Genomic DNA, 19,894 nt, shown 5'->3' with positions numbered 1-19,894 from the left:
AAACAACCATCAAGAGTTCACGTGGACTGGAAAGCAAATCAAAGCTTGCTGAGCATCAAAGATTTGAAAGGTAAAATTTTGGCGGGTGTTTTTTCCTTCTACTGTTCAAAACACGTGGTACCGGTACGAGATATTTGGATGCAATAATGAGCCTACATTTTGTATTGAAAATTACAAATATCCTGTAAAGAATATATTGACTAAAATTGTAGTGATTTTCAATGTGCTGCCTACCGCCCCGCTGGGGGGCTTTGAGAGTTTACAAGGATATACAGTGGATTGAACAGTCAACAGTGAATTGGCTTCTTCAGCTGAATAACTATTTGGACTGAATGCTGAAAAACTAATGAACCGATTTTCATAAACTCCAGCTTTTAACCAACCATTTTCAAATTTTAAAGATTCCTTATAGAGAAAGAAAAAATCATTAGATTCAGAGTTACATATATGTATGATGAAGGCTGCAATTTCAACGCTTTAATAGCCGCCGGGGAATCTAAATGGGGGATTAGAAAATTGATTAGATAATACAATCTGAGGTTTTTAGTTTTATACAATCCTATTTCATTGGCCAATTTATTTATACTTTTTGATTTATTTTTGGTCATCAATGTGTTCAATTCTACCATCCAATTTTGAAAAAAAAACCGTTTGGTACTGCGAGTTCAAACAAATGATTTCAAAGAATTTTAACATTGATCACTCTTCAAAATAATTAATGGAACTCAAATAAGACCATTTCTATAACATTTAAATGGTTATTTCGGTTCAGAGATGATTTCTTTTCGATAACTCCAAGAAACTTTTAGTGCAACTTTCACATTTAAGAAAATCAGATTTAAATTAAAAAAGCGAAAAAAGCAAACGTACAATTGAAAACATGCCAAATGAGTCTTAAACATGGTTCAACAAGGTTCGGAAGTGTTTTTAGAAATTTTTAATTAAATAAAACTTAAATATACCATTGTACAGGGAGATCATCCATCTTGAAAAGTGGGATAGTCTCCAAAAGAGATTAAAGTTTTTTGTGATAGAGAAGAAGGAAATTATTTTGAAATTCAATTCATAATCCTTAAAACTATAAGCTTCTTCTAAAAAAATGAAATCGATAAACACTGTGAATAATCTCAATAAAAACTTTTAAAAGACTTACAAAACTTACGTGGCCAAACATGGGCCCAATTTCTTAAAATCATGAATATAAAGCTTCTAATATATCGAAAAATCAAACGACTCATTTTGATTAATATCTTTTGTGAACCCGAGCAAGGCCGGGTAAAATCAGCTAGTATAAAATAAAACAGAATAAATATGATCCGTTTCTCTATACGACATACTTTCAAGTTCAAATCATAAGCGCGTTAGATAGAAATAAGTCTAAATATTATAACTTGACTGATTTTATTTCAACCATTAGGTAGAATGAAACTTGGTAGAATGCTTATTTTGAAAAGGCTACGGATTTTTATTTACACTTATTCAGTTATCATCAGGAAGGCTCAAGGTTCAAGCATCAAAATTTTTCAAGAATAGTTTTATTGAAGTAGAAGCAATATTAAAATATTAATTTGAGGAATGTAATAATTCAAATGTAGATAAAACTGAATACTTGATTTTTCTAGAAATCCTTTTTATTGCGGTCTCATTTGAAGGCTGAAAAGTCTTCTACCGATTATCGACAGTGAAACTCGAAAGTTTCGATAAGAACTTAATTTTTAAGCTGAAAAAAATGCTATAGAATATTGACGATAACTTTAAGGCTGAGTTAGCTTTCAAGTAACCAGATTTTGTGAATATTGATTACTTGAGCATTCTATAAAAGTTCAGATTTTCCTAAAGAGTATATCGGTAAAAAAGGCTATTTTTTAAACCAGTCTCGATTATATTGCTGGCATGGGAACATCAATAATGGAACACAGTCTTAAGAATGGTATAGGTTTCAAAATTATAAAAAAAACTAAATCTCAAAATCTCCGGAAAAATTTAAAAAAAAAAATCGAAAGATCGGATCGAAAATAAACCCATTTAATCGATTTTCCCAAGGCTAAAGAATCGATCCAAAAAATCGAAAATTTGAGTTCAAAAGATCGATCTCGCGAAGATCGATCCAAGATCGACCAATCCTAGCTTGGATACCAAAAATTCAAGATACTTATCATCTTCTACCGCATGGAGTGGCAACGACAAACAAGACCATTTTTCAGTGGTTACATTATGAATAACAGTCACATTCAGATTAAACGTATTTACGTCTTCTTCAGATGCTAAAGTTTTAAATTTCTTGTTATATTCACCAATAAAGCATGGATCATCCAAAATCTGGACGCACTGTTTATTATACCATAGCGCTCCTAGTTGTCGGATCTGGAATGCTTTGACAGTACTTTGTTCGGAAATGTTTCCTCTATCAGTGCTGAAAATTTCATAACGATTCGTTTTGTTCCAATAATGTTACACGTAATGGAAGCCGTGAGACGAAAATTAATTTTGGACACCCACGTCAAAAACCCGACGTGGTCTGGTTCAAAAATCGTGAAATCTGATTTTGGGCGGCTTCCTGGCCAAAAATTTTAAAAAGCCACTGGTCGAGGTGATGTCCTTGCCAAGTTCAAATTCGTTTTTGCCGGTAAGTTGGCAAGAAAGTGTTTGATCTGGCAAGGTATTTGCAGCTGCGGACGAAAAATCCCGTTTTTTGTGAAAAACAAGACCATGGACTCCGAAATGTACAAGGAGGAGTGCCTTAAAAAGGTTTTTTTTTCGTACATTAGATCTCACAAAGGACCAGTAAAGTTTTCGACAGATTTGGCATGCTGCCACTACAGCTAGGAGGTACTACAGTGGTATTGGGCCAATGGGTGGATTTTGTCGAAAAGGACATCAACCCACCCAACTACCCTCAATTCCGCCCTATCGAAAAATTTTGGGCAATTGTCAAACAGAAGATGAAGAAGAATGGTAGGACGACTCGGAATGCAACAGAGATGAAGAGATTGTGGAACAAAATGGCCGCTGAGGTCAGTGAATAGAGTGTCCAAACTATGATGAGTGGTTCTAGACAAAAAGTTTGAAATTTCATCAAAACAACATCGAAATAATTTTTTTTTTATTTTTTCTTCGAAGTGCAATAAAAACCCTACATTTTTATTTCAAAACATTTTTATTTCGTTTACATAGCTCCGAGATAGACCCTTTTTAATGCGTCCAGATTATGCGTGATCCATGCTTTACCGTTAAAAAAAGTTCAAATATTTAACACTTTGTCATTTATCGTTGAGTTTCCCTTATTCACAGCTTATCAAGTTTTTTTTGCCTTGCTGCGATATATTTTCTGACTTGATTGAAAAAACACATTACAAAAGTTCACATTTTACGGAACAACTCAAGTGTCAAGTTCAACGCTTATCTCGACAATCCATAATTAAACTAATTCTAATTAAGATCTTATCGGACGCCTCGGAAAACACTCTAACATAATGGCAGTGAACTTTCACCCACAACCCCGTTTACATTACCTACGATGACGCGTTGGGGAGAAATGTAATTTTTCATCGCCTCAAACTTTACCTGCTAGCAGCAACGCCGCTCGTTAGCGAATCCTTATCCATTTAGTTAGGGGAATCCTGCGACGACACTGTGGCACAAATGTAATCAAAATGTCAGATCTATCGAACTGTTCGGTTGAGAATTGGTATGTATTTGTGTGATACGCGCGTGTATTTGTGTGTGTGTTTGAATAGGCCCTCCCTTTTGATTACGAATAACAACCGTCTCAATTGAAATGATGCATGAAAAACAAGGTTTTGGTCGTCGGAAAGCTCGCTGCTACTGCCATTGCCTTTGGTGTTGATGATGATGGTTTACGGCATCCCTCCTTTTGCCATACGCAAGCAAAGGCCATAACACTTCAGAACTTCACTTCAAACGAGACGTCCCTTCCCCTTCCAAAGGCTGATTGACAATAGGCGATATGTCACGGTTGTTGACATTCCCTCTTTGGAGTCGAGAAATTAGGTCAGCAAACCACTTAACAACGAACGTTATTTGCCACAGACGATAGCAGATTGCCACCAAATAACTACAAAAACACCATCCGGCAACACTCACAAGGAAAATTACTGAGCGCACGTGTTATCGGAAATCCGGAAAACAACTTTTACCCCCAAAAATGCACTAGAAACTAGTAATTGCACATCGAACGAACTATTCCGATTGCATAGTTTTCCTCCAAAACTTTGTGCATGGCTCGGCAAAACCTAAAAGAAACTTTCCCGCCCTCGCAATCACAAAGGCTAGAATAATAGGTATGTAGTTACGCGCCAAGCCCAAACCAAAGACCCGAACGAGAGATGATTCGCCGAATGACAAATTGTGCTCCCAGAGTAGTGGGACAACCTCTAAACCGAATCATGTGATTTTTCACGGCAGACTAAATCTTCGAATGCTACTGACGGAAGCTCTGCCTCCACGAGGAGGCGTTACGTTATTTTACAACCACCCTCCGCTTGATTTCCGCTCTGTTTGTATCTTTCAATTTAAGAAGGGAAGTGAGTAGTTCGCATTTTCTCGCCGCTCGCCGTTGGAGAGCGAAGGAAAATGAGTTGAGAAAATTATTCCACTTTGGTAGCTCACTCAATTCGATCAGCTGACTAGGGGAGGCACTCAGTTGATAACACAGTGGCGGAGAGAAATAAACTCTGGAATCTGTGAAGGAAAAATCAGATTAACTGGGTGTATAGCACTTTGCGGCACTATAAGTAGAAAAAATATAGTGACGTCTAGTGCGCCTAAAGTAAAGCTTTTTCCGGTAAAGTTCCACTGAATATTAAAATATTTTACCTAGGAAAACAGAGAAGCAGAGGTCGGGCTGGAGCTCCAAGCTTGTGTAAGAATCAACCGTGATTTCAAATGATCCAACGCCATTTTTTTAACTTAGCTTAGAGCCACTAGGTGTCGTTACCGGTAGGGGAAAGTCGGGCAAGACGGACACAGCGGATAAAACGGACACTTTCAATATTTCAAGAATTACAATGTTTGGCACTAATCTAATGATGAGAATATGTTTGCCTGAGTGTATCAATACTTTCGAGACCCTTATAGCAAGCAAGGTCCCATAATAGTAAACAAAACAAACAAAAACTTTGAGAATCCATTATTTGATGTAATTTTCTCTCCTCATAAAATAGTTCATAACTCGCAAAATTTTCAAAAATGTCAACCGTTTTCAAAGGAAGAGTGTTTATTAGGCTTCTTTTTAACCATATGACGAAAAATCAGCGATTTCCGGTCAAAGGGCTTGAACATCAATCGTTTAGATAAAAAAGTTGCTAAGGCGGGTAAGACGGACACCTCAAGGTCGGGTAAAACGGACACATAAGTTTCTCCAGGTATTTTGAATTTTTCATCGGTTCGATCCTCCATATGCCTTCGGAAGATCTTGGCAAGAGCAATTGCCGGTCGAAAAGCACTCAACATCTCAAACAGGCCATATAAACTGTAAAAGCAGGACCTCCGGTGAAGAAAGCGCCTATAAAATACGAAATTCCGAAACCACACTGTTTCGCTTCTGGACTCGGACCAGTTGGTTCCATTTTGGTTAAAAAACGTTTTCTTATACTTAACTCACAAAAATATCTACATTTACAGCTACTTTTGCGGCAAAATGTACCTTTTCAGAACAGTGTCCGTTTTACACGACCATTTTTGAAAAGTGTAATTTGCAAGCATTTTTTAGATGACTTGATGAAGGAAATTTACTAATTCCAGTGGTTAATGCGATAGCAAACAATCTAAACTGTCCATCTGCAAAAAAACTGCGATGAAAATAGCAATATCTGCTTTTTCATATGTGATGAAAGAAATTAGAGAAACATGAACTATCAAAGAACGAAAGAACATAAGCCGTAAATATCATGAAAATTTCGAAAAAGATACAACGGCTCACCGACAGGACTTGAACCTGCAATCTCCGCTTCGGTACAACGGCGCGTTAGCCAATTCCACCACGGTGAACGTGATGGAACCGGCGAACACGAGCAATCGAGCTCTGCCGATCAACTGCTGGACCTACTATCGAAACACCATGTATATCCCGCATGTGATCTTTCCCTCTATTGATCTCTCTTGTTTCTCTAACCCCACCCATCGACTCGGGATTTTAGCCGAGCGAGCACATGGTCGATTGCTTCGGGTTTGCCGCAACTTACGGTCAGATGAAGAAGCAATCAGTGCCGCTCAAGGTTCCGAGCAGACCAGTTACACAGGGAGGTGTTGCTCTGTAGAAATCAATACTGATGTTATGAAATCGCTTGGTACATCTTTGTACCTGAAAATGATCACATTTTCATATGTGATGAAAGAAATTAGAGAAACATGAACTATCAAAGAACGAAAGAACATAAGCCGTAAATATCATGAAAATTTCGAAAAAGATACAACGGCTCACCGACAGGACTTGAACCTGCAATCTCCGCTTCGGTACAACGGCGCGTTAGCCAATTCCACCACGGTGAACGTGATGGAACCGGCGAACACGAGCAATCGAGCTCTGCCGATCAACTGCTGGACCTACTATCGAAACACCATGTATATCCCGCATGTGATCTTTCCCTCTATTGATCTCTCTTGTTTCTCTAACCCCACCCATCGACTCGGGATTTTAGCCGAGCGAGCACAAACCCGAAGCAATCGACCATGTGCTCGCTCGGCTAAAATCCCGAGTCGATGGGTGGGGTTAGAGAAACAAGAGAGATCAATAGAGGGAAAGATCACATGCGGGATATACATGGTGTTTCGATAGTAGGTCCAGCAGTTGATCGGCAGAGCTCGATTGCTCGTGTTCGCCGGTTCCATCACGTTCACCGTGGTGGAATTGGCTAACGCGCCGTTGTACCGAAGCGGAGATTGCAGGTTCAAGTCCTGTCGGTGAGCCGTTGTATCTTTTTCGAAATTTTCATGATATTTACGGCTTATGTTCTTTCGTTCTTTGATAGTTCATGTTTCTCTAATTTCTTTCATCACATATGAAAATGTGATCATTTTCAGGTACAAAGATGTACCAAGCGATTTCATAACATCAGTATTGAGCAATATCTGGTTTTCTATTGTGATTCTACCTTAGGGTGTACGTCTTACCCGACTTTCCCCTACTAATATTTTTTTCCATTTTTGCTACACGCTCAGAAAATAGCACTCCCTACTAAAGCATGGATCATGACAAATCTGAACGCACTGTTTATTATACCATTGCGCTCCTAGTTGTCGGATCTGGAAAGTTTTGACAGTAATTTGTTTGGAAATGTTTCCTCTATCAGTGCTGAAAATTTCATTACGATTCGTTTTGTTTCAAAAAACACGTGATGGAAGCCGCGAGAAGAAAATTAATTTTGGTCACCCACGTCAAAAACCCGACGTGATGGATTTTTGACAGATTCCAGGCTAAAAATTTTATAAAGCCACTGCAATGGTGCACTGCACTGGCCGGGGTGATGTCCCCGGCAAGTTTGAATTCGTTTTTGTCGCTAAGTTTGCAAGAAAGTGTTTGATCTGGCAAGGTGTTTGCAGCTGCGGACGAATAAACCCAGTTTCTGTGAAAGACAAGACCATGGACTCCGAAAAGTACAAGGAGGAGTGCCTGAAAAATGTATTTTTCCGTTCAATAGATCTCACAAAGGACCAGTAAAGTTTTCGCCAGATTTGGCAAGCTGCTACTACAGCAAAGTGGTACTACAGTGGTATCGGGACAACGGGTGGATTTTGTCGAAAAGGACATCAACCCACCCAACTGCCCTCAATTCCGCCCTATCGAAAAATTTTGGGCAATTGTCAAGCAGAAGATAAAGAAGAATGGTAGGACGACTCGGGATGTAACAGAGATGAAGAGATTGTGGAACAAAATGGGCTCTGAGGTCACCTCTGAGGTAAGGTGTCCAAACTATGATAAGTGGTACTCAACGAATAAATATAATATAATAAATATTCACGTTTGACAATGCTCCTGCAAGTTTGAAAAAGGGGAAAAGGGTTGACGATTTTAAATGAGGATAATGTAAAATAATGCAACAAACAACAAAAAATTGCATACTATCTACTTTGTACAAAACCGATAAATCGAGTAAATTTACAATCAAAATCAATCAAATAAAAAAAATATAGCTCCCATCTTCCACATTCTGTTCATTTGCTATTGTAATTGTTCGAGAATTTGTTTTATTTTTTATTTGTAGAACACAGATAGAGACAGTTTTGGTTTTGCTTATATAATTGTATGAAAATTTCAATGTATAAAATTTTAAATGAAATGCTTAAACTTTATTTATTACCCCTTGAAGAAGTGGAAAAATCGAAGGGGGGAGGGCGTGACAAAAGAAGAATTTGTTATTTGTTTCGAGCTTAATGGTGATCAACAGTTAGCGATTAGCGATTAGCGCTTTAAGCTTAAAGCGATAACTTTTTCGGCACATTTAGCGTATTTAATTAGCGATCGCTAACTTTGAATGAGCTAGCGATTTAATAAGCGGCGCTGTTTCGCTATTTATTCCGGTGAGGCTTTCCGGGTCCCTGTTTTGAAATATTACTACACGAGACAACCACGCGTTGGAAAGTTAAACTGATCAAGTGTCGAAGTCCTTTGGTTGGAAATTGATTTCTAAACGATTCTAAACTACAAATTTTGCTAGAATTTCTAAGGTTGCTGAGAAAAAAGCGTTTTTTTCTAGAGTTTTGCAAAACAGACATTGGCTGGTATGAATAAAGCTCTAGTAATTGCTTTTGCTATTTTCGAGGAGTTTCGTGAGTCAAATACTTCGAATGGCATGCATATTTTTAATCCGGAGCTGGTTGAAAGTAAATGTTCTAGTCTGCTTTTTCACATCTAGTTGAGCAAATGCCTTTAAATTTTGCCATTCTAAAGTTCGAGCTAAGTAAAAGCTATCGAAGCAATTGCTATTTTCTTATTCATACCACCTATTGCTTTTTTCATATCTACTCGAATTTCTAACCTGTAGCAGTTTAATACCTGTATGAGTACCTACCAATCACTTGCACAACTTTTGTAATATAACTTAACAATATTTATGTATATTCAATAGGATTTTATATAGGGTTATGTTGTTTAAAGACAAGACGATCCATAAAAGAATCAAAACTTGTTGTAAATTTAAAAAATTACAGTAGAAAAAGAAAGATAGAAGATGACAAGGATGATAACAAAAGTTTTGACAAATAATTTTGAATTTCTTTTAACAATTGTTTTCAAAACAATTTTTTTTCGCAGAAATTGAACAGGATACATTTTGAAATAATAAACACAATAAGAACTCAATCCACTTGTTTAACATACAAGAAAAATGTTTTGGCTTTTTTGGTCAACAAATAGCAGTGTTTAATACCTAGTCATTGAAAAAAAAGTTTGTGTAATTAAAGCTTTTTTTCTCAGAGTTTTTGTGTCAAATTTGTGAGAACTATTATATCTGGATTCCAAGTAAATCTGTTATTCCTAATACAAATTTGTTTTTCAGAATATTTACAATGTTCTTTAAATTTAACAGTCACCATTAATCATTCAGAGCAACAAAACGATGTTTACTGCAATTTATAAGATACATCTTTTTTCATGCTTTGCCCAAGTATCCCAGGAGTCCGGTCAAGTAACTCAAAATAGCTTCCTGAATGAAGACTGACCCATTCAAACGGAAAAAAAATCTATGTTTGATGCCGAATGAATACAAACCTGGCACCAATAATGGTCCAACTACGCATCAACTGAAAAATTGCGCTACGCCTATATACGCTACATAATTATTTTCTAAACCAATATTTTATATATTTTACACTCATTTTTTGTAAACTGTCATCAGTGTAGATCCAACACCAGACCTCATACCCTACCTTAAAACCTACTAAACGGAACGCAATAAAACCAAACTCAAACTCTACTCCCCCGGATGACGACACATAAAAAATGCAATTTGTTGCGCCACAGCTGTTTACGAATATCCGACAAATTACTGATAGGATATTGATGATCGCTCAAGTTTCACTTCGTAAAAAGATTTTATTTGAGCGGGCCGAATGCCAGTTTTACTGCCTTCATCATATTGGATTAAATACGTTCTTCTAAAGCTTTTGGAGCTTTTTTTGTTTGTTTATTGTTTGTAGTTAGGGCCATACGGTTTGACCGATTTTTTTTTGTAATTTTATGAGATGACAATATGTTTCTGGCTTTGAACGTGAAAATTTGATGCGCTTCAATTGATAACATGAATCGAGTAATTATTGTGGAAAAAAATAAATTGAAAACAAATTTTTTGAAACTTTTTTATTGTGTGATGTGGACCTTTTATATTCCAGCAAAAACAATCAATTTTGAGCTGGAATGTACTACAATGATATATGTATTTACCAATTATAGGCCTCACTGCAATGAATAAATTTGAATTCATTATTATAAACTTCAATAAAGTTTCGATATATGTATCACGTTAAAAGGTAATATATAGAAGAACTTGACAAATTCAACGAGAAGATCTCTAATGTTTCGCAACGCACGCTGCATAAGCAGGAAAAGGTGAGAAATGGATAACTTGATACCATTTTATTGTTCTTTTTAAATTAATCATAATCATCTTTGATATTTCCTGACAGCGTTGTGTAATGAACAAAAATTTTAGATGAAATGTGATGTTTGACATGCATTTTTGTGATACAAAACAATAATGATATTTATAACTTTAAATAAACTTGAACCTTTACCAAGGACCCGATAACTGTTGACAAAAATCAATCCAAATGAATAAACCAATAATATGTTTAAAGTCATTTACATTTTTGTCTTAAAGTTAATAAGTATTTGAGAAACAGTATTTTTGCAAGTATTTTTTCGATTAAACACATTTGGAAATGAAGAAAAATGTAAGGGTGATTTCGTTAATCTTAAACGAAAATTATAATCTTTCTTTCTTTCAAAAAATACACTTTGCTTTTTTTCAAAACCGGTAGTCTTTCTGTTTATCTTGTCTTATCTATTCGTGCAAAATTTTCATTTTTTTCATTTCGTTCTTCTTTCAAGAAACTTTTTCTCCAATAGAGCCGAATAAAAAATATTTGTATCATTAATTTAAACTCTGACTACAAAAATCAAATAAACAATGGCTAAAATTTATGCATTTTTGTTTAAAAAAAAACATCTCAAGATGCTCAGATGTACCTAAGAGCACCTGTTTCCGTGGTCTATTTCTGGGTCTAATATTTACAAGAATTGAACCAACGAAATAATAATAAATGAAAAAAATAGCAACTCCACTCGTGTTTCATTAACGTTCAAACGCGGCTTAGAACTATTTACGTCGAATTGGATTCAAATCTCATCAGTTTTGGATCAATCCTTAAACCGGTTCTAAAAACAAGTTGAGTTGAAACGGGTATAATGGACCACAGATGCGGTTGCTTTGGTCCGAATTTGGGTCTAAACCGACTGTTTGGACCACGGATACTGATGCTCTATGTGACAAATTCTTATATTAAAGTTAGCTTTCCAAAATAAATGTTAGAAAATAGGACATTTTGATTGAGAGATTATAAAAGAGAAAGATATGTTTCAAGCAAAAGCGGGACAAATTAAGACGCTTAGTAAGGTAACTCTTCTGATAAAAAAAGTTTTTATAAACATATTTTCAAAATGATATAAAATTGAATTCATTCTGTTTATTTTTAAATATACTTAATGTGAATTACCACATGATATTAGCCTGTCTTTTTTTTATTGTTATTGAAACGCAAAATATTTTTAAAGTTTTTTTTATGAAATTCATTTGTATTTCATTGTCTAAAATAAAGTCCTTGAGCATTTTCCAAGTGACAATTTGATACATACCCTTTTTTCCTTGAAAAAAAGAGGTCATTGGTTACAATGAATAGTATGGTTTTGAATAGTAAGTTTTTCTCTTTATACATACGCTATTACCAACATCAGAGTTTTCTCATTAAAAAACATCATTAAATGAGAGGTTAGAGAAATGTAGGTAAAATAAAGTGTTTTATAGATGATAAAAAAATCTTTTGTCAAAGATCTTTAGGGTGGTACAAAACCTGGATTGAACTCTTCATAGGAAAAATCAATAGGTTGTGAAGTGTGGGCACAATAAACTTTTTTTTATGCTATCAATATGAAGATTGGTTAAGTATTTTTATCAAATTGTAGTATGTTGTAGCTTAGCTTGTTTGACTACTCATATCCACCTTTAATCATTGAACTCGAAATGCTTAATTTACAGGTTTTTGTTTTTAAATCGATTTTAGAGGAATGAAGTATTTTTTACATTTGATTTCAAACTATAGATTTCGAATTCCATGATCGCTGGCGTGGCTAAGCAGAACAAGTTCCACGTCGCCAATGGTTGCTACTCCGTGATTAATCGAGGCCATCAATTTTGCACAAAGTCCAAAAGAATGGTGCTTGGGATTAGCAGCCATTCTCATTGTACAAAACTGATGCTCTCCCTTTTTTATATGATTTATCTGATTAATAACGGCGCCGGCCACGTCCTAGTAGTCAATGGGGAAAAGGGAAGGATTGTTAGTTAGATACTCTTTAAGTTCAACTAGCAACCTCTCACTCCTGCATACTCCAAAAACCATTTTTTTTAAATAGTCGGAACCAGAGATAAGCTAGTATCATCAACTATGGAAGTAGTATGTTGTGTCATTTAGCCGACGCTTTACTAGAGAGCAATACCTATATTATTGTGAAAACCTCATTTTTTTTATAGCACTATTTTAAGGATTTTTGAAAAAAATATTTACAAAAACATTGAAGGTAGTCGATGACTTTCTTTTGTTTCATGCAAAGTGGCTCACGCATTATTTCTAAAAAAAAAACGCTATCCTATGGCTTCGAATCGTGCTTTTCTTCATTTTTTATTTTGGCGTGGCAAATAAGTTTATCAATCCTTTATTTGGTAAAAAGTTCATTCTTTAATTCGTTCAATGAGAAAGATTAATCGAATTTGCGTAAAACTTGTAATTTTTTATGTTTATTATAAAAGATTTTATAGCAAACCAAACTACTCGTGTACACTTTCAGATGACTGTAAATATATTGTTCAATTTCACTTACATTCCAACCACTTTTTTTTAAAAAAACAATCATTTAAAAATTAAAGCAGAATTCCTGCAAGACCACTTGTTTTGCCATCAAATTTTGAATGATATTAGCAGAGAGGAAAAAACGAAATGTCATTCTTTTCATTTGCTGACTCCCAAATTACGATATAAATGCATAATTATAACAAATTTCGTCCTTATTCAAGTTTAAAAGGTGCACCAATTTGCCTCGACATCAGCCAAGAAATTGAATTTAGTTGTTTACCTGAAGGCGTTTTACCTTTAAAAATATCTGAAAGTGTGTTTTAAAAAGCGAAATTTTCAATAAGTTCAGCAATAACAACGTTCGTAAATGTTCAATTTTATTCTTAAGCTATAAGAAGCGCTGTAAATATCGTTAATGCTTGACTGGTGCATTCTGTACAGTTTTCCCCTAACTCGCTGAGACTTTTGGGATCAAAAGATGCGTCTGGTTGCCAACATTATGGTGATTAAGCTGTGTTTGATCTGTTTAACGAGACTTTTAGTTTCTTGGGTAGCCTTATTGAAGAGAACATTACTATAGCTTTTCGAGATACTGTAACACGGAGTTGAGCCCTCAGAACCCTATTGTGCGGCCCGCGAATCACTTCTGAAATTGAACTAATTTCTGCAAATTTTCCTGTGATTGATCGTTAATTTTCATAAAATACCCTTCAATAAACCGGAAATAGTAGATATATAGATAACTTGTTTGAATGTCCACTTCACGTGTTTTGGTTTGGATTTATCACAAAATCATCAATATTGATTTTTTCACAAATTTAAGCATTCAATATGTTTTTTTTTAAGAGTTAAATAAAACATCATAGTCAGAAACGTAATAAAGCTTAGTTCTTTTAGAAATGGGACACCTTCACTTACTGATAGCTCCTTTACTTGTACTTGAAGCGTCTGTGAAAATTACTAACCAACCTATTTTTTTTTTTTCAAAATTTTAAATTCACGCGTTTTTGAGATATACGATGCAAAAAAAAAGAAATAAATTATTCTGCACAGTTTCCTTCAAAAATTATCATTATCGAATTGATAGCTGACAAAACCGTTGATTATTCATAGAATTACCGTGTTTGAGTGATGGAAAAGAATGCAACACTGTCAAAAATGTCCACAAAGCTCAAATCGAGCATTGTAGTAAAGCACATGATCGGCAACTCGTTTATCGGCAACGGTTAAGGGTCATCAGGGAAGTCAAGTCTCTTATCAGAATTTTTAATATTTAATAAGCAGAAAACTAAGTGTAGACTGTAGATCACTGAAATCTTATTACCGTCTGGACCAGAGGGGGCCAAACCTAAGCCCTCGAGTCCCTGGTCGTTCCTCTGGAGACTCAGTGGAGGGTGGGCACACAAGGCCTTCTTTTCTGGCTAGCTCGATCTTGAGCAGGAACGGAGCTCCTCAAGGTCGGCTTTCACAAAATTGCTGATCAAGGACCGTTCGGAAAGGATCAAACACTCTACACTCTACACGCTTTTTATGTGTTTTTATTAATTTACCTTTGTGTTTTGTGTGGCGTGTGTCTCGTTGGGCCGGCCTTTGCTGCTGTTGACGCTACTCCTTCGGAACGCTACGGGTATTTGGGGTGTGGCTAGGCAGTTGAAAAGAATTGGCGGTAACTTTGCCAATTCCTTGTCAGCTCCTCAGGCCGGAACGGATGTGGGATTCCGTTCAGCCTTCCAAATAGTGGATTCCCTTCGGGATTCGATCCTGTATTACGGTGGGTGGTTGTCTGCCAAAGTGGTCCAAACTGCAGAAACGCGGTACCAGATTGGAACCTCCCCGATACTAGTTGGTCCCGGAGGGCATAAAGCATATGCTCTTAGGTTTTGGGTCCTGGTGGATAAAAGGCCGATAAAACTTCTGCAAGGGCTACCAAGATCTTCACTTTTACCTGATTCGCTCTTCTCAACTGCGCACTGGTGTTTTTCCGCTATCGGACTTTAATGAACTTTTATTTAGACTTCTATAAGTTCAACCCTTTTATTGTTAGGTTAAGTCCTCTTGATACGCAGTCTGGCTATCTTGGCGATCAAAGCGGAAAGAGATCTTTTTAGTTTTACTTTTGGTAGTTTTCCTCTCATCAGGCCGATTATACCACTTTTTTTAACATCTGGACTAATACCTTTTTTAATTTGTGCGTTCCTTTTATACCCGTTCTAGTACAGCATTTTGTGTGTTTGTTTCAGTGTACCTGTGTTAACATGTTGTGTTCTTGTGAGTCCTGTATTTTATTGAACTAAATCTATCTTGCTCTGATGAACTAATAATTAAAATAATGAAGTAACATAGAACAATAAACAAATAATTTAAGTAAATAAACAAATAAATAATAATTTTAGGAAAACTTTACCGAGTTGAATATCGCAACGGTAACAATCTCCAGCAATTTTTTTCTCCGATAAGATGAAAATGTTGCCTCGTTATGAGTCATTTAAACATAACTTCAAACAACACATTTTTGGTAGTTCCAGAGCTCGCAATCTGTGAAGTCGGTACCGAGGCTATGAGACAAATGATTTCTGATGGACGACAAAACTTATGAAAAACCGTGTATCGAACAAATTTCGGCGTTTGAATCCCATAACAGGTCTACTCGTGGTTATGGTCCTTAGCATATTAAAGTATGCTTTAGCTGGTTGTTTTGTATAAAATTTAATGCTTTGCCAAAATTGTGCTCCTGTAAAAAAAAACTTTCGTTTTTGCTGTTTTCAAAAGCCTAAAAAGAGTTATCTCGTATGTAGCCTTTAATTGTAATCTCATGATGGTTTTGCTTCGTTATTGCCTGGTTTTACCAGCAGAAATTCCATTAAAACACTTTTAAGTGGCTCAAAAATAAACAAGTTTTATTAATTTCGAAACAGCTGTATCCACAAAATTGCCCTCAGTTTCTTTCAAAAGAGAATTATTGGACTGAAAAGTAGCATAAATTTAAGGAGAAGGATGCAGCCATCTAGAATAGATTAGATAAAGTTGGAAAAACTGATCAACATCATGACTGAAAAAAGTGTGCGCCGGCTGATGGGAGGTACCAAGAATAAAGTAGAAATTTTTCTTACAAAAAATAATAAATGTTTTTTCAATTTCTTTTCATGAATTATCATAAGATTACCTTAATTTTCTCCATAGAAAGTATTTCAATCAAACGAATGGTTTTGGATACACGCATTCGTTACTGTCCCATTTCTAAAAGAACTAAGCTTTATTGGGGTTTTTCTAATTTAAAATACTGCCTAGCTTAAAGGGTGATACGGTCAAAATTTGGTCAATATCAACTTGACGTATTTCTTTCAATTTTGCATTTAAAAAACCTTAACATCCCTCATTTTGAAAGTGTGTGTCTGTAGAATGTTGCTCCTATTTTGATTTTGGAATTCACTCTTCAGTTGTCAAAATGCCGTTCAAGGAAGAAGAGCAGCGTATCAAAATTTTGCTCGCGCATCGCGAAAACTCGAGCTACTCGCACGCAAAGCTGGCAAAATCGCTAAAAGTTGCCAAATCAACCGTTACAAATGTAATTAAAGTGTTTGGGGAACGTTTGTTGACAGCCAGGAAGTCTGGATCGGGGGGAAATCGAAAACCGGAAGCCGCTGAGACGACAAAGAGAGATGCCGGTAGTTTCAAGCGAAACCCTAACCTCTCTCTCCAAGATGCTTCAAATAAGCTGGGTGTATTGTCTACAACCGTGCATCGAGCCAAAAAACGAGCCGGATTATCGACTTACAAGAAGGTAGTGACTCTAAATCGCGATGATAAACAAAATACGACGGCCAAAGCGCGATCGCGGAGGCTGTACACGACGAGGCTGACGAAGTTTGACTGCGTGGTAAGGGACGACGAAACCTACGTCAAAGCCGACTACAAGCAGCTTCCGGGGCAGGAGTTTTATACGGCAAAAGGAAGGGGAAAGGTAGCAGATATTTTCAAGCACATGAAATTGTCAAATTTCGCGAAGAAATATCTGGTTTGGCAAACCATCTGTACCTGTGGCTTGAAAAGCAGTATTTTCATACCTTCCGGGACTGTCAACCAAGAAATTTACGTGAAAGAGTGTTTGAATAAACGTCTGCTGCCTTTCCTGAAGAAACACGGTTGTTCCGTACTGTTTTGGCCGGATTTGGCATCTTGCCATTACGGGAAAAGGTCATGGAGTGGTACGCCGCCAACAACGTGCAGGTGGTTCCCAAGGACAAGAACCCTTCCAACACGCCAGAGCTCCTCCCAATTGACAAATACTGGGCTATTGTCAAGCGGAACCTAAAGTAGACTAAAAAACTTCTAAGGACAAGCAGCAGTTCAAGGCAAACTGGCTTTCTGCGGCGAAGAAGGTGGACAAGGTGTCTGTACAAAATCTGATGGCAGGGGTTAAGCGTAAGGTTCGGGAATTCGGATTTGGAAAAGCGGAACTGAATATTTTTCCTGAATTTTATACTAATTAAACTTGAAAAAGAAATTTAATTTTATTTTTTAAACAAACGATTTCACCGATTTAAACGCGTTTCCCTTGACCAAATTTTGACCGATTACCCTTTACTTTTTCTTTAAGGTTTTTCGATTTAAAATCAATAACTACCTAGTCGAAAAGGTTAAAAAAAATCAGAAGACTACTGATGAGCATATAAAGATATTTTTTCAAATTTCTGCTAAAGATGAAGTTTCATGATAAATTAACTCAGCAGATATTTTGTTTTGAAAATATTAGGAATTATTTTATTAAATTGGAAAAACTTGCATAAACGCTTACTTCGTTGATAACCAAATTCTTGCAATAAAATGAAATCATTAACAAATAAAATACATTTTTTCTTGAATATAAGCGTGAGCTTTTCTTATTTTGATCTAGGTGAGGCAGATTGGAATTCGCTGCAGCATTTTTGCAGGTTTTTTTTTTACTTTTTACAAAAAACTTACCAGTTTTTGAAAAGATTAGTTAGTAATCCTTTAAGATAAAAATTCATGCCGAAACCAATCAAAATCAATACAAATATTGTTTCATGTTTAAGGCATGCTCAGTTTGATGAAATTTGCAAAGTTGTTTAATGAAAAACTTTCTTAAAGACTTGAAAAGTTTTTTTATAATGATCATTTTCAAGAAACAAAATTTGCTACTAACTCACTGCTCGGTGATTCAATCAGACCAATTTGACTTTTGGGCGATTTTTTTTAAATTTTTTTTTGTGTTTTCCAGCCCTCTATTTCTATAATAAACATGGTTGAAAAAATCAGTGTTCCTGAAAAAACCTATATTGTAATTTTGAGTTTGATCCAAAAAATACGCTTGAACGGCTTAAAGTAAAAAATATTTTAGTAACCTAGTCATTTTTAAATTACATATCCAGCTATATGAGACTCTTTCTACGAATGTTTCGACCCAGTAAAAAAAAAGTCTAAATCTACCAGATTTGATGTAGATGAAAGCCTGTTCCTGGCGAAAGAAAGTTCTGTCGGTAGCATACTTATCATTCTATTGAATTATGAATGAGAATCCGCTTATCGCAGTTTTCTCTCGAAGTTAGGTCTTTTTTTTAATTCGCTTGACTTCCGTGATACGGTTCAAAGATGAATCCATATTTACTGAGATTCTCTGCTAAAAGTGGTGAAGTATAACGAAGTAAATGAACCATACCTTATCAGGGCATCGCTCCATCTGAATTAAGCAATATGCGGAAAGTGATACCACATGCCCGGTGTAGACGAAATCATACAAAATTAATTACTTTCCAATATCGCCGGTTCGTTAATGGTTAGCATGATAGCTAGCTAGCAACAGGAAGGTACCAACCTTGAGTTGATGAAATCCTGCGGAACCCCTCCGGCGGCAGCCTGGCTGGCCAGCAAGTCCCAGCTGGTGATGCGAATGGGCCATACGATCTGACCGAAGCTGTCCCGAATCAGCGTCTCGAGGCTGGAGTAGGAAGCCTGTTGCTGCGATCCGCCAACCGAGGACGATCCATCGGATTGCAACCGTTCCGACCGCTGAAGCCGCCCACGACGCCGGCACGGAATGGACGTCTGCCGGCTGATGACCGTCGTCGTCGAAGCTGACGATGGCGACGGCAACGATGAAGACGGTGATTGAATATTCTGCTGCTCCGACGAAAAAGATGGATGATTTGCTGTTCCGGTTCCAGCAGCATTTACACATTCATCGCCGTCTGCACTCGCCATCGTTGCAACTTTCTATCTTTTATCCTTTTTGGTTTTCTTCTAGATACCGTTTCAGGTTCACGTTGAGGGGAAATGGGGGGCGTTTCGCACACTATTCACTTTGAAATACGCTTGACACAGGGATTCTACCACCGACTGACGGATCCTCGAAAGCACTTGTCTCATTTGAATAGAGAGCGAATATTATTTACCCGACTCGGAATCCTCCTCATCTCTCATCTTCCGGTAGCATATGAATGAACCAAAGTTCCGACTTCACTATGCTATAACAATCTCACTTGACAAGTTGCACTATCAGCACCCGTCCAAATATTGCATCGTCCTTTGAAAATGAAGTTTGGCGTCTAGGGATCTATTTATGTAGTATGGATAACGGAATATGCAATGCGAACGGTAGGGAACGGATCAAAATGAAAAGTAACAATATCCTTCTGGGAATTCTATTGATTAAAAAACACAACCGTAAATGGAAAACAAACAATATTTTTCGATAACAATGTTCTTAATTCTGTTCCATACAGCATGAAGGCTGCAACAAATATCCAAAACGTTCAAATACTTATAAAAACCATTTTTTTCTATTTTTTCAGAT

General features: G+C 36.4%; 1 protein-coding gene across 4 annotated transcripts in view; it reads right to left on the bottom strand.

Annotated features, from left to right (window-relative positions):
- Window positions 1-19,514, bottom strand: part of LOC129750729 (GTPase-activating Rap/Ran-GAP domain-like protein 3) — a 599,756-nt gene extending 580,242 nt beyond the window's left edge. For 2 of the 4 annotated variants that reach the window (XM_055745737.1, XM_055745736.1), the window contains exon 1: window positions 18,917-19,514. In XM_055745737.1, coding sequence (XP_055601712.1) covers window positions 18,917-19,302 — 386 coding nt within the window. In that variant the 5' untranslated portion in view covers window positions 19,303-19,514. Of the gene's footprint in view, window positions 1-3,564; window positions 4,282-18,916 lie in introns of those variants that run through there. The other 2 variants (XM_055745743.1, XM_055745742.1) reach the window with 2 other exon arrangements.
- Window positions 19,515-19,894: the final 380 nt, after the last annotated feature.

The sequence above is a fragment of the Uranotaenia lowii genome, chromosome 3 (assembly GCF_029784155.1).
Source record: "Uranotaenia lowii strain MFRU-FL chromosome 3, ASM2978415v1, whole genome shotgun sequence".
NCBI classification, from domain to species: domain Eukaryota; kingdom Metazoa; phylum Arthropoda; class Insecta; order Diptera; family Culicidae; genus Uranotaenia; species Uranotaenia lowii.
The sequence above is the reverse complement of the archived record's forward strand: the minus strand, read 5'-3'. Positions and strand labels throughout refer to the sequence as shown.